We start from the raw sequence: 12,548 nt of genomic DNA, 5'->3' as shown, positions 1-12,548 counted from the left end.
AAAATTGTTGATTCTATGGATCTCCCTACTTTGTCAAAACAAACAGTGCAGTTCCCAGAATAGGTTAAACATATACAGAAGGATCATTCTGGGACTGCTCTGCCCTGTTAAGGCAGCTGAGCATTATCTGGACCCAGGGCAGAAAACAGCATTTTCCCCAGGAGAGCAAGCCACATTTCCTATGGAAAACAGATTCACACCACTTGGCTCTGCAATGCACGTTTCTTTACTTAAATACTCTGGTTATTGCAGCTGGAAAACACACAGTGCTCTGTTAGAAAGTGGGTGCACGATGTCCTGCTTGGAAGCGGTTTTTCTAAATTGGCAAACACCTCCTGCATTATAGGCCGCCCTGCTCTCTTTTAATGACAATATCAGAGAATGCCGGATGGCTTTGTAGGTCAATGATCACGGTTCCTCAGAATGTGTTGTATAAAACAGATTTAAATATTCTCCATCAGATTCTGGTCAAGGTTTATTTTGGTATGTGACATGTTATTCGTTCCCAATTCACTAACATTATCCTTAAACGTGTTAAGTCATTTGCAGGATTCAGCAATTTACAGCTATCATGTTTTACTTGTCACTGAAAGTACTTTACAGAGGTCAGATGACCAACAATCTGGGGCTTTGACAGGGAATTCTTGAATTGGATAAAGAGGTAGGACTTGACCTCAGTGGAGCTTTGAACTCCAAAATTCCACAATTTCTCAAGTTTGAAACTACTTCTACATTCCTGGGTAGTAAATGTATGATTATAACATCTAATCTTCCCTGAAATTCATGAGAGGAAAAATTTTAGATGGCTTGGTCATTAAACAACTAAACAATTATGCTTCTTGGGGTGCCTGGGTGGCTCAGTCACTTAAGCATGTGACTCTTGATTTCTGCTCAGGTCATGATCTCACGGTTCATGGGTTCAAGACCTGCATCGGGCTCTGTGCTGACAACATGGAGCCTGCTTGCAATTCTGTCTCCCTCTTTGCCCTTCACCCCACTCTCTCTCAAAATAGATAAATAAACATGAAAAAAAAGTTTTAATAAAATAAATCATTACATCAGTGGAACAATTTAGAAATTTTTCTTGGTGTAAAGTTTTAGATGACATTAATCAAAACTCAAAATAGTTGCAGTCTAAACCAGGCTTAAACAATTTACAGTAAAATGCTAAGTTTTAGGGGTGCCTGGGTGGCTCAGTTGGATTAAGTGCCTGACTTCTACTTAGGTCATGATCTCATGGTTCACGAGTTTGAGCCCCACATCGGGCTCTCTGTTGTCAGCACAGAGCCTGCTTTGAATCCTCTGTCCCCTCTCTCTCTCTTTGCCCCTCTCCTGCTTGTTCTCTCTCTCTCTCTCTCCCTCGAAAATAAATAAAAATTAAAAAAACAAACACTAAGCTTTAGATCAGCACACAGAAACTGTAGAGAAGACAATTAAATATGCTGTAACAAAATATAAGAAAATAAACATTTATACTGAAGAATCAAATTTCAAAGAACACCATGAAAGTAACAGATGTTTGTCCTACATGGTCAAAAGAAGTAAGCAATATTCAAATGCCTTGATCTATAACTAACTGGACATTTCTTCGAAACCAAAGGATCAAATGTCAATATGCACCATCACTCAGCCACTTGCTCTCATTTTTGTGAAAGAAGAAAAACTTCAGAGGGTTTTACCAAATGTAATAGAAATTTATCTTCAATTTTCTAGCTTATATACTATAGTGGAAATTGTTCTACCAAGAAGCTTTTCAAAAGTCGCTAGCATCAATCCCGAAGAAAGTTTTAAGAATTTAGGAATTTATGAAATTTGTGAAAATATCAAATTTACTTAGAAAGTTTTGCTATTTATATGTTGCTTCGAATGAAAAAAAAAAAAACTTGAAATAAAAAGTGTTCTTCAAATAGTACATGATTTTGCTCATTACAGTGAAAAACCATTAAATGTTTTTCAATTTTAATAAAATACACTAAAAAGTATTAATCCAATATTTTTTCCTTTGTCTTTTACCATGCTTTCCCTTTGCTACCTTCATTTTTCTTGCCTTTTTTTTTTTTACCACATTGCTTTAATTTTTTTAAATGTTTATTTATTCTTGACAGAGAGAGAGCACAAGCAGGGGAGGGGCAGAGAGAGGGAGACAGAGAATCTGAAGCAGGCTCCAGGCCCTGAGCTGTCCGCACAGAGCCTGACATGGAGCTCAAACCCACAAACTGTTAGATCATGACCTGAGCCGAAACCAGGAGTTGGACACTTAACCAACTGACTGAGCCACGCAGGTGCCCCATGATCAGATTGCTTTTATTGCTTTTTTTCTTCCACTGGTTTGGAAGCTACATGATCTGGTTTGAAAGTTTCATTGGTTTGATCTGTGTTATCCTTAACTTTTAAAAATACATAGCTAATTTTGTGTTGATTAAGCCTAAAATTGACATCTCCATCCATCTTCCAAATGCTTGAGACATTTTAATATTTTTGGGTTTGTTTTTTTAATGTTTCCTTAGGATGGAAAAACCCCCCAACTTCCCAGTATCACATCCTCAACCCAAATTATTGGACTTTATGTCAGTATAATCCATAGATGGGAAAGAAAAAAAATCTGAATTTCTTTAGTAATGTAACTTGATTATTCCATATCTAGTATTGTATACTGATTATTATATTCATCAGATAATAATACATTAAATCTAGATCAGCTTTTGTTTTTCTATTAAAGGAAGGATGAAGTGTTTTAATTTCACTACAGAAACTATTAAAAAGCAAGCAAGAGAAACCATCTGAATTGATAAAATGCTCAAGATGAATACAAATCAAGCATGTGGGAGTATAAACAGTATGCATGCATGTATATCGGAAACATGGAAAATGAAAATAAAATGGAAAGATGAGCATTAGAAAGCAAATAATCCTAATTTGTTGGTGTTTGAAAAATAACTGAAAAATTATTTTCATTTAAAATAAAACCAAGTGCAATAAGCCACAGCACTTAATTTGTAACAGTTAATGAAAAATGCATTCGCTTTTGTCACTATATAATTCCCAAACACTACACCTAAGACTAATGCTTAGGTAGAACTAGAGACCTCTCTCCAATACTGCACATCTGTGCCCTTGTGCTATTTTTCTAAAGGAGATCTAGGAACAAATTGATATGTAGTATGCAATGTTACTGGATCAAAGTATTTGGATTTTATTATTAGGGCAAAGGGAATGACATCATCAGATGTGTATTTCAGTGAATTGAAGAGAGGGGTGGAGGAGACTGGGGAAAGTAGACTGGTTAGGGGGCTGCTGCCCCAACCATGTAAGATACGATGAAGGTAGAACAGCAGTAAAACAGAGAGTAGTAAATAGATTAGGGGGATTATTAGAGAGGCTGAACTGGTGAATATAGTTACTAACGATGTGGAGAGTAAGAATGGAAAATGATTCATTGGTTTCTGGCCTGGACAAGCACATTCTCAGATGCAGTCTGTGGAGGTAGGGAATATAAGACGCAAGTTTATCAATCAAGTGGGGAACTGGATAGAGAAAATGTCAGCTCACTTTTGGAATCAGCCAACAAAAGAATAAATTTATGCTGTTACAACAAAATAAAACTACACAGATGAGGTCTAAAGTTGTTTTTTAATTTTTTTAATGTTTATTTATTACTGGGAGACAGACACAGAGCGTGATCAGGGGAGGGGTAGAGAGAGGGAGAGACACAGAATCTGAAGCAGGCTCCAGGCTCTGAGCTGTCAGCACAGAGCCCGACGCAGGGCTTGAACTCACAAACTGCAAGATCATGACCTGAGCCAAAGTCAGTCACCTAACCAACTGAGCCACCCAGGTGCCCCTAAAGTTGTTTTTAGAGGTAAGGCCACTAGGGGGCAGTAGGCTCAACAGTGAATACAAAATAGTTCTGGACCTACTGGAGCTTCTCAGTGCTGCTGCTGAGTTCACAAATGCTCTTTATTCACTCTAAATTTCATTAAAAGGGTTAAACATTTCGTTCTTCAACAATCAAATTAAATAGCTAATAATTTAGTAATATCTAAATTAGACACAAACAGATCCCAGGTTATTTCTTTTAAATGTCAAGTTAAAAGGGCATGATACATTTGCTCCTCCTTATCCCTTCAATACAAAGGTGCTTCAAGCTTGTGTAATTGAGTTAGAAGTAAAGGGTAAGTACTGACTTCTATCATTCGAGAGTAACAATGCATTCTTACAGAGCTTAAGTTAAGGAGCCACACAAATAAACATGTATCATCATCACAGGGGCTTTCAAAAGTGTGTTTAACTCCAAAACACAATTTCCTTATAGCCAAAACAACTACTTTGGGGAGGATGAAAATACTCTAAAACTGATGGTGGTTGGGATACCTGAGTGTTGGTTAAGCATCTGTCTTAGGCTCAGGTCATGATCTCACAGCTTGTGAGTTTGACTCCCACATCAGGCTCTCTGCTGTCACTGCAGAGTCTGCTTCACACCCCCGTCTCCCTCTTTCTCTGCCCCTCCCCTGTTTGTGCTCTTCCTCTCTTCCTCAAAAATACATAAAAACATTTAAAATAACTGTGGTCGATGATTACACAACTCTGAATATTCTAAGAACCTCTGAGCTGTACACTTTAAATGGGTGAATTGTGTGGGTGTGTGAATTATACCCCAATAAAGCTATTCTTAAAAAATGAATACTTTTTAATCTACTCATAGCAGATTTTATAATTGGTCTAATTTTACATCAGGCTTCTCAGGCTTTATTAGACTTTGAAATAAGCAGGAAAACACAGAAAAAGTATATTTTATTGGTATTTAGGCCTAGCACAGTTCAATCCAAATAAAATGGAACAGAGCAATTTATTTAATTGAATACAACATATAAACATTTTTTTTTAAGTTTCTGTTTTATCATACGATTGTGTTCATGCAAGTACAATCATCAAACTATCCTTCCAAGCATTTATCATAGCACCACCTTTTATTTGCAGTACTTGATATAAATTTCATTGTCAAACATATCTGGCTTTAGCAATGTAAACATTTGCTACAAGTAAACTTTAAAAGGTAAAAGTGAATTATACTAATGAATAAATCAAAATAAAACTGAGCATCACCACATGATATAATTCAACAAAATATTATATAATACTGTTTGAGTAAGAACTTAATACATTTCACAATATGGAAGCAGAAATAAGAAATAATATGTAAACTCCCAAAATAGTGTTAAAATACTGAAGGATATAATGTAAAATTTACCTCAGAAAAACAAGGGGAAACAACAAAACCATGCAGTAAAAACCAAATTTGCTTTAGTAGTGATGACAGTTATTTTACTGCAAAGCCTTCCTAAAACGCATTCTGACAAAATGGTTTATTTTCTATCTCCCTTTTTAAAAAACTTATCACGTCTCATTACATAGGTTGGGTACTTTATGGGAATTTCACATTTGTCAGTTGTGGGATTGTTACCCCAAAAAACTTTCCATCTCTAAACTATTTTTCCAAATGACCAAAAACATTAAATTATCTTCATGAAAATTACCATATATAAAGTCAAATAATTCCTAAACAAATCATCATAAAAATAAATCTGCCTTAACAGAATAAGTACAGAAAAAGGTGTATACATAAGTGCTTGAAAATCACAGATATATTTCAATGAATAGGCAAAAATGTTCACATTTATCATTATTGTCAATGATTTTGCTTACTTGGTTAAAATCAAGAAACAAGTTTTCAAAAAGTCAGCAAGGACATTCAGTGCCACTTTGTATTTTTCTGCAATATACAAATGAGTTATGTCTCTGTAGTGCAAGGCCAACTCTATTTCAACGCTTTAACATAATTAAGTTATAAAGACCTCAGATTTCTAAAACCAGCCATAATACTGTGGCAAGCAAAATAAATTTGTTCTTATTGCTCTTATATTCCAGCTTATTCTACAAATGTGAACATTTTTCCACATGTCTCAAACCATACTAATACAAAGAGTCTAGAGAGATACCTGTATTCGTTTCCACAGATAAACTGAAAAAGGAAATTGAAGTATTATTTCATCTTAAGTGTCCTTAATATGTTTAGCACTTCAAGCAGCACTTGACACAGCAAGTTTCTTCAAGTGATCCATAAACACTTGTAAACTAACATCATCTGTGAGAATAGGTGCTCCAGACTCCTGGAAGAAAAGAAAGATATTTGCTATGATTAAAACATAGCAGTTTTAACATAGAGTGTGCTGACAGCACAGAGCCTGCTTTGGATCCCGTCTCCCTCTCTCTCTCTGCCCCTCCCCGGCTTGTGCACATGTGTGCTCATACTCTCTCTACTCTCTCTCTTTCTCTCTCTCTCTCAAAAATAAAGGAATAAACATTTTTTAAAATGGAAATAAGTAAATAAATAAATCACAAGTAAATCACTGTAAGCAGAATAATGCCTATGCTCCAGTTGTATAATACAGAATCTGACTGGCCTTACTTAGTCCCAGGTTCCTGAGAGGGAAATTCCTTGGAATTTCCTAACATAGTGTCTTTGAAAACATAGTGTCTTTGTTATTCATAAGCCCTCAGATCACACTTGAGTTTATGCTTTGAGATGAGATAACTCAGGATGAGGGCCAATCACCAGAAAGATCAATATGATTAGAGGGTGGGGTGGGGGGATTTAAGACAGCCTGACCTCTAGGGAAGGGAAGTGAGGTGAAGGGAGGGAAAAGAGGAAGGGAGCTGGAGATTCAATCAATCCTGGCTGGTAGTAAAGAAACAAACAAGTAACTCTGGATACCAAAGCTCAGTGGAGCTTCCTGTTTAAGAAATTTATCAATGCTAGGAGGGTGACACATCCTGATTCTACAGAGAAAGAGCACAAAAGCTCTATCTAGAACCCTTCCAGACCTCACTCTGTGGGTCTCTTCGCTAATCCTTATTTGTAATCTTTAAAATAAAACCGTGATCATAAGTAACAGTGCTCTCCTGAGTTCTGTGAGTTGTTCTAGGGAATTATCAAACCTGAGGGGGGGCTTGTGGGGAAGCCACCCCCTACAACCACACACACATACACACGCACGCGCACGAGCGCACACACACACACACACACACACAGATCTGTAGCTAGTTGGTCAGAAGTACAGGGAACCTGGGATCCCACCTGCAGCTGGCATCTGAAGTTGGGGGCAGTCTTGTTCTGAACCATGTCCTTTCACTTGCAGAATCTGCATTACCAGTAAGTGGTCAGCATCAGATTTGCACCGCAGAATCAGAATAGCTCCAGACCCAACTTAATCTTTATAGTACTAAAGTAAGTGCTCATTTGTCTTGACTGTATTGCCGCTTTTATCACTACTAAGGAATAAATCTCTCTTGGTGAGATTATTGCTGCCTACTAAAATACACTTGAGAGGCACCTGGGTGGCTTAATCGGTTGAGCTTCTGACTCTTGATTTTGGGCTTCTGATTCTTGATTTTGGCCAAGGTCATGGGATAGAGCCCTGCACTGGACTCCACACTCAGCATGGAGCTTTTTTAAGATTCTCTCTCCCTCTCTCTCTCTCCCCCTCCACTCTCTCCCCTCCCTCTCTTCTCTCTTTCCCCCCTCTCCCTCTCTCCTGCTTGTGCTCCCTCGCTGTCTCTCTAAAATAAAAATAAAAAAATAAAATTGCACATATTTCAGGGCACCAGGGTGGCTCAGCTGGTTGAGTATCCACTCTTGCTTTCAGCTCAGGTCGTAGTTCCAGGGTCATGGGATAGAGCCCCATGTCAGGCTCTGTGCTGAACATGGAGCCTACTTGAGGTTCTCTTGTTCTCCCTCTCCCTCTGCCCCTCGCCCCTGCTCACAAGCTCTCTCTCAAATAAAAAAAAAGAAAAATAAGGAAAATAATATTGCACATATTTGGTGGCACCTGGGTGGCTCAGTCAGTTGAGCAGTTGACTGTTGATTTTGGCTCAGGTCATGATCCCAGAATCCCGGGATCAAGCCCCACGTTGGGCTCTGCACTGAGCATGGAGTCTGCTTGAAATTCTCTCTCCCTTTCTCTCTGGCCCTCTCCCCCCCACTTTAAAAAAAAAAAAAACTGCACATATTTTAACAGAAATGCCAGTTGGAAGGAAGAATATTTACAGTGTTTTTATTTATTTTTAAATTTTTGGTTTTTTTGGGAGAGAGGGAAAGAGAGAACAAGTGCGGGAGGGGCAGACAGAGAAGGGGACAGAGAATCTGAAGCAGGCTCTGTGCTGACAGCAGAGAGCCCAATGCAAGGCTCAAACTCATGAACTGTGAGATCATGACCAGATCCAAAGTCAGACACTTAACTGACTGAGCCACCCAGGCATCCACACAGCATTTTTAAAATAAACTATTCTTATAACTTTTCATTCAAGTCACTTTAATTGATCTCTGTGGGTTCTAAGTAACAAGAGTTAGGGAAAATTCCTATCCTTTATTTTAATAAAAACTGTGTTGACAGAATGACCCTGGTAATCCAATCCACTAATAATGAAAAAGGTTTTCTAGGGGTGCTTGGGTGGCTCAGTCAGTTGAGAATCTATCTGACTCTTGATTTCGGCCCAAGTCATGATCTCACAGTTCCTGGGATTGAACCCCAGGATTCTTGCTTGGGATTCTCGCTTTCTGCCCCTCCCCCACTTACTCTTTCTTTCTCTGTCTCTCTCAAAATAAATAAATAAAAATTTTTTTAAAAAAGGTTTTCTAGATTTTATATCTGGATTTTTAAATTTTTCACCTAATACTCAAGTTCTCATTTATAAGTAAATATAAAAAATCTAAAACAAAGTAGTTAGGTAATTTTCAGAGATCAGCAAGTGAGGATCAACTGTAAGATGGAAATTTATAGCTCTTGTAAATTCTAGTCTGGCATAGCCACAGACCTGCCATAACTTCTGCTGAATAAAGAAAAGTCCATTTTATTATGTATTTTCATGAGCTAATTATAAGAATTTTAAAAACTTGTTAAGGAAGGGAGACAATAGCACCGGGATTAACAGCTTGGAGTTTGGAGCCAGACTGCATGGGCTCAATTCCTTGCTCAGCCACTTACTGCCTGTATGACTTTGAGGAAGTTACTTAACCCCTCTGTGTCTTAGTTTCCTCATCTTTAAAATAAGGATAATAACAGGAACTATTTCACATGGTTGTTATAATGATTAAATAAGTTCAACTGTATAAAGAAACAGAATACCTGACACATACAACAGGAATACATGTTTCAACTATTATCATTATTACCTTTTCTGAAAAACCTATTATTTTATAACACTGAAATATCTTTCCTTATTCAACATTCACAGTTAACACAGAGAAGCAAAGGTCTCAAAAATATGACTTAGACTAGTAATAACCTGGTAGCTCTTGGATTTTTTCTTTCTGCAACTATTCCTGATTTTTCTTCAATTTACACATTTTCCACCTCAATTCACCCAATCTCAGATCTATTTCTCCTGGTCAAGGCAAAATATATATCAATTTTCTAATTTATATACTGTAGAGATCTTATTTGAAATTATAAATAGTAACGGTCACCTCAAACTTATCAAAAACTTGCAGCTGATTGATCTTAATTTTTCAACTGTGCCTTTTTCCTCCTTAAAATATATCCAGGTTCAGGCAGAAAGATCTAAACTTTATATCATTTAGTATATGAAGCACTATAAGCAATGGGGAAACAGTGTTGCTGTGGTGCCCTCTTCAGGCCATCCATAGATAAAACTCACTGGGGACTCGATTTCTGACAAAAAGAAAACTAAAGTATAAGACTGTATAATTTTTAGCAAAATGCCTGGCTACCAAGTTAACTTCCTAAATAGCAATCATCAATTTAATTTAATGATTAAAAATTCAGATTCTCCAGTCATAAAGGCCTAGAGTCAAATCCAGACCTGCCATAATTTGCCTATGTGATCCTGGATAAGTTACTTAGGCTATATAAGCCTCAATTTCCTCTTCTGAAAAATACAGTTAATAGTACTCCCTCATAAAAGTATTTTGATGATTAAATAGGACTGCATAAAATCTTAGCACAGTAACTAAAACAGCATAGATTCAATTTATTAGTTATGATATCTATAAAAATATTAGCATAATTTACAAAAATCATAGGTCAAGAAAGACCTTAGGGCTCTCATTTATGCCTCTAATGCCTTTGCTTCCAGGCTATAATAATTAAACTTCAAAGTTTAAAACAGATTTTCTTTCCTATTTAAAATATCTTTAGGGAGAGACTTAATTTTTTTCCCCATTGATAACAAGAAAAACTAATATTTACCAAGTCTTACCGTGCATATCAAGCATGTATTAAACTCTGTAATACACAAGGAAGAAAAGGCAAAGAGAAGACTTTGAAAACTTATAGAGGTTTCAACTACCAGCCCAGAATGATGTTTCTCCATGTTTAACGGCTCAACAAGTCTTTATAAGTCTACCAACTACATCTCCATGTTGTAATTTTTTTTAAAGTAGGCTCCATGCCCAATGTGGGGCTTGAACTCACGACCCCGAGGTCGAGAGTCGCATGCTCTACCGAGTCAACCAGGTGCCCCCATGTTGTAATTTAAACCCAGAAAAGCAAGAAGCAAGTTATTATTTACATGATCTAAACTACATTAAAAAAATTTTTTTTTTAAATGTTTGTTTATTTTTGAGAGAGGGAGACAGAGTGTGAGCAGGGGAGGGGCAGAGAGAGAGGGAGACACAGAATCTGAAGCAGGCTCCAGACTCTGAGCTGTCAGCACAGAGCCAGACGCGGGGCTCAAACCCATGAACTGTGAGATCATGACCTGAGCCGAAGTTGGATGCTTAACTGACTGAGCCACCCAGGTGCCCCTAAACTATATTTTTTAATGTAGAAATTAAGCTACAAAGATATATTTTATTTGGTCTGCATTAATGTGGGCTCACAACATTTGTTAACTAAATTATGTGAATGGCAACAATCAGCTGGAGGGGAGGAACAGTTACCCCCTTTGGAAAAGGATTTCTGTATCCTTCCCATAAGCCCTCTGACCCCAGGTATTGCCTCTTCACAATGAGAGTATCAGATTTTCTTATATTCATCCAGCTTCACTCATCTGTTAGTCACCTGGCCCCTCAGAGCATTTGATAGGGGACCCGACAAACACTATTTTAAAGTATCCTTCAACCTCCCCTTCTCCATATTGACGATTAATCACCATTTCCATGAACTTTATTAACTGGTGCTACTTTCCTGTTTTCTTGCAACTTTTTTCCCTAAACAAGTTTCTCTTTAGTTGTGAGATCCAGAACTAAAACCAGTACTCAGATAACTAAAGTATAATGGAAAGGCTGACTTATGGTACATTCTGTATTCCAAAATTCCACGTCATAGTTGGCTTTTTGTTCTACAGCAAGTGGAATGGGGTAGAGGGTGATACTGATGATGTATATGTATATCCATTATATGGGCATACATTTTTTACTCTCATGTGCTATATACTCTTTCTACATCTTCCCAGAGTGAGCTCCTGTCCTCACTATAAAAACCTTACCTTTCAGAAATTTTAGACCAGGGATTCAACTTATTTATCTATATCATAAATGCTCCCACAAAGCTCCCATACTCTAATCTCTGTTCTCCTGCCCAGATCTGTAATACTCAATACATGGTACGTTTAAGTACTGTGGAAAGTCAAAAATTAAAAGGACATAGCTATTACTCCCAAGTAACTTATAATCTAACGGGAGGGATAAGACCCATCAGAAATGGATGAGGGGCACCTGGGTGGCTCAGTCAGTTGAGCGTCTGACTTCGGCTCAGGTCATGATCTCGCAGTCCATGAGTCCAAGCCCTGCATCGGGCCCTGTGCCGACAGCTTGGAGCCTGGAGCCTGCTTCTGATTCTGTGTCTCCCTCTCTCTCTGCCCCTCCCCCGCTCATGCTCTGTCTCTCTCACTCTCAAAAATGAATAAATGTTAAAAAAAAATTTTTTTTAATGGATGAAAATAAGGAATGAAGGGGCAGAGATAGTATACAAATCAAGTCATGCAATGACAGAAAAAATTTCAAGGAGTAAGTGAACTTTGAACTCAGCCTTGATGGACGGCTACCATGTGTACAAGTGGTGATAGGGACAAGTCACACAGAGGGTAACATGCTTAGTATATTCAAAGTGGAATAAGACTAAACAGTAGCTAAAAGTGGGAAAACTTATTTGGATTATGCCATAAATGACCCTCAAAAGAAGGTCTTATAAAGAGTTTATATGTAATTCCATAAGGGGTTATTTAAGATTAAAGATTTCTAGGAAATACTCTGACCAAGAACTGCATTACAGAGACTACCCTGGCCAGTGCCAAAATGGAAAGAAAAGGGCTGAAGCACTGACAGTCGATGTGAATAGTAACAGGGCTTGACCTCAGTTAGTGACCAGGAAAGGAGGGAACAGATAAGGGAAATAGTTCCAACCATTTGTGAATAGTTAGAGACAGAAGGGAGAAAATAAAATGCAAATGACTACAGTTCCAAGCCTTGGGAAATGAGATATGGTGGGGCCCTCTGTAAAAATGAGAAAGTCAGGCAGAACAAGATGGTA

The 12,548-nt window shown here is 37.7% G+C and overlaps 1 protein-coding gene across 2 annotated transcripts in view; it reads right to left on the bottom strand.

The window, feature by feature from the left end:
• Positions 1-4,774: 4,774 nt before the first annotated feature.
• Positions 4,775-12,548, bottom strand: part of SEC23A (SEC23 homolog A, COPII component) — a 66,365-nt gene continuing 58,591 nt past the window's right edge. For both annotated transcript variants that reach the window (XM_025918989.2, XM_086709866.1), the window contains one exon: positions 4,775-6,167. In XM_025918989.2, the coding sequence (XP_025774774.1) occupies positions 6,078-6,167 (90 nt within the window). In that variant the 3' untranslated portion in view covers positions 4,775-6,077. The remainder of the gene's footprint in view (positions 6,168-12,548) is intronic.

The sequence above is a fragment of the Puma concolor genome, chromosome B3 (assembly GCF_028749965.1).
Source record: "Puma concolor isolate L17-30 chromosome B3, mPumCon1.1.hap2, whole genome shotgun sequence".
In the NCBI taxonomy this organism is placed as follows: Eukaryota; Metazoa; Chordata; class Mammalia; order Carnivora; family Felidae; genus Puma; species Puma concolor.
This window is presented reverse-complemented; position numbering and strand designations above follow the sequence as displayed.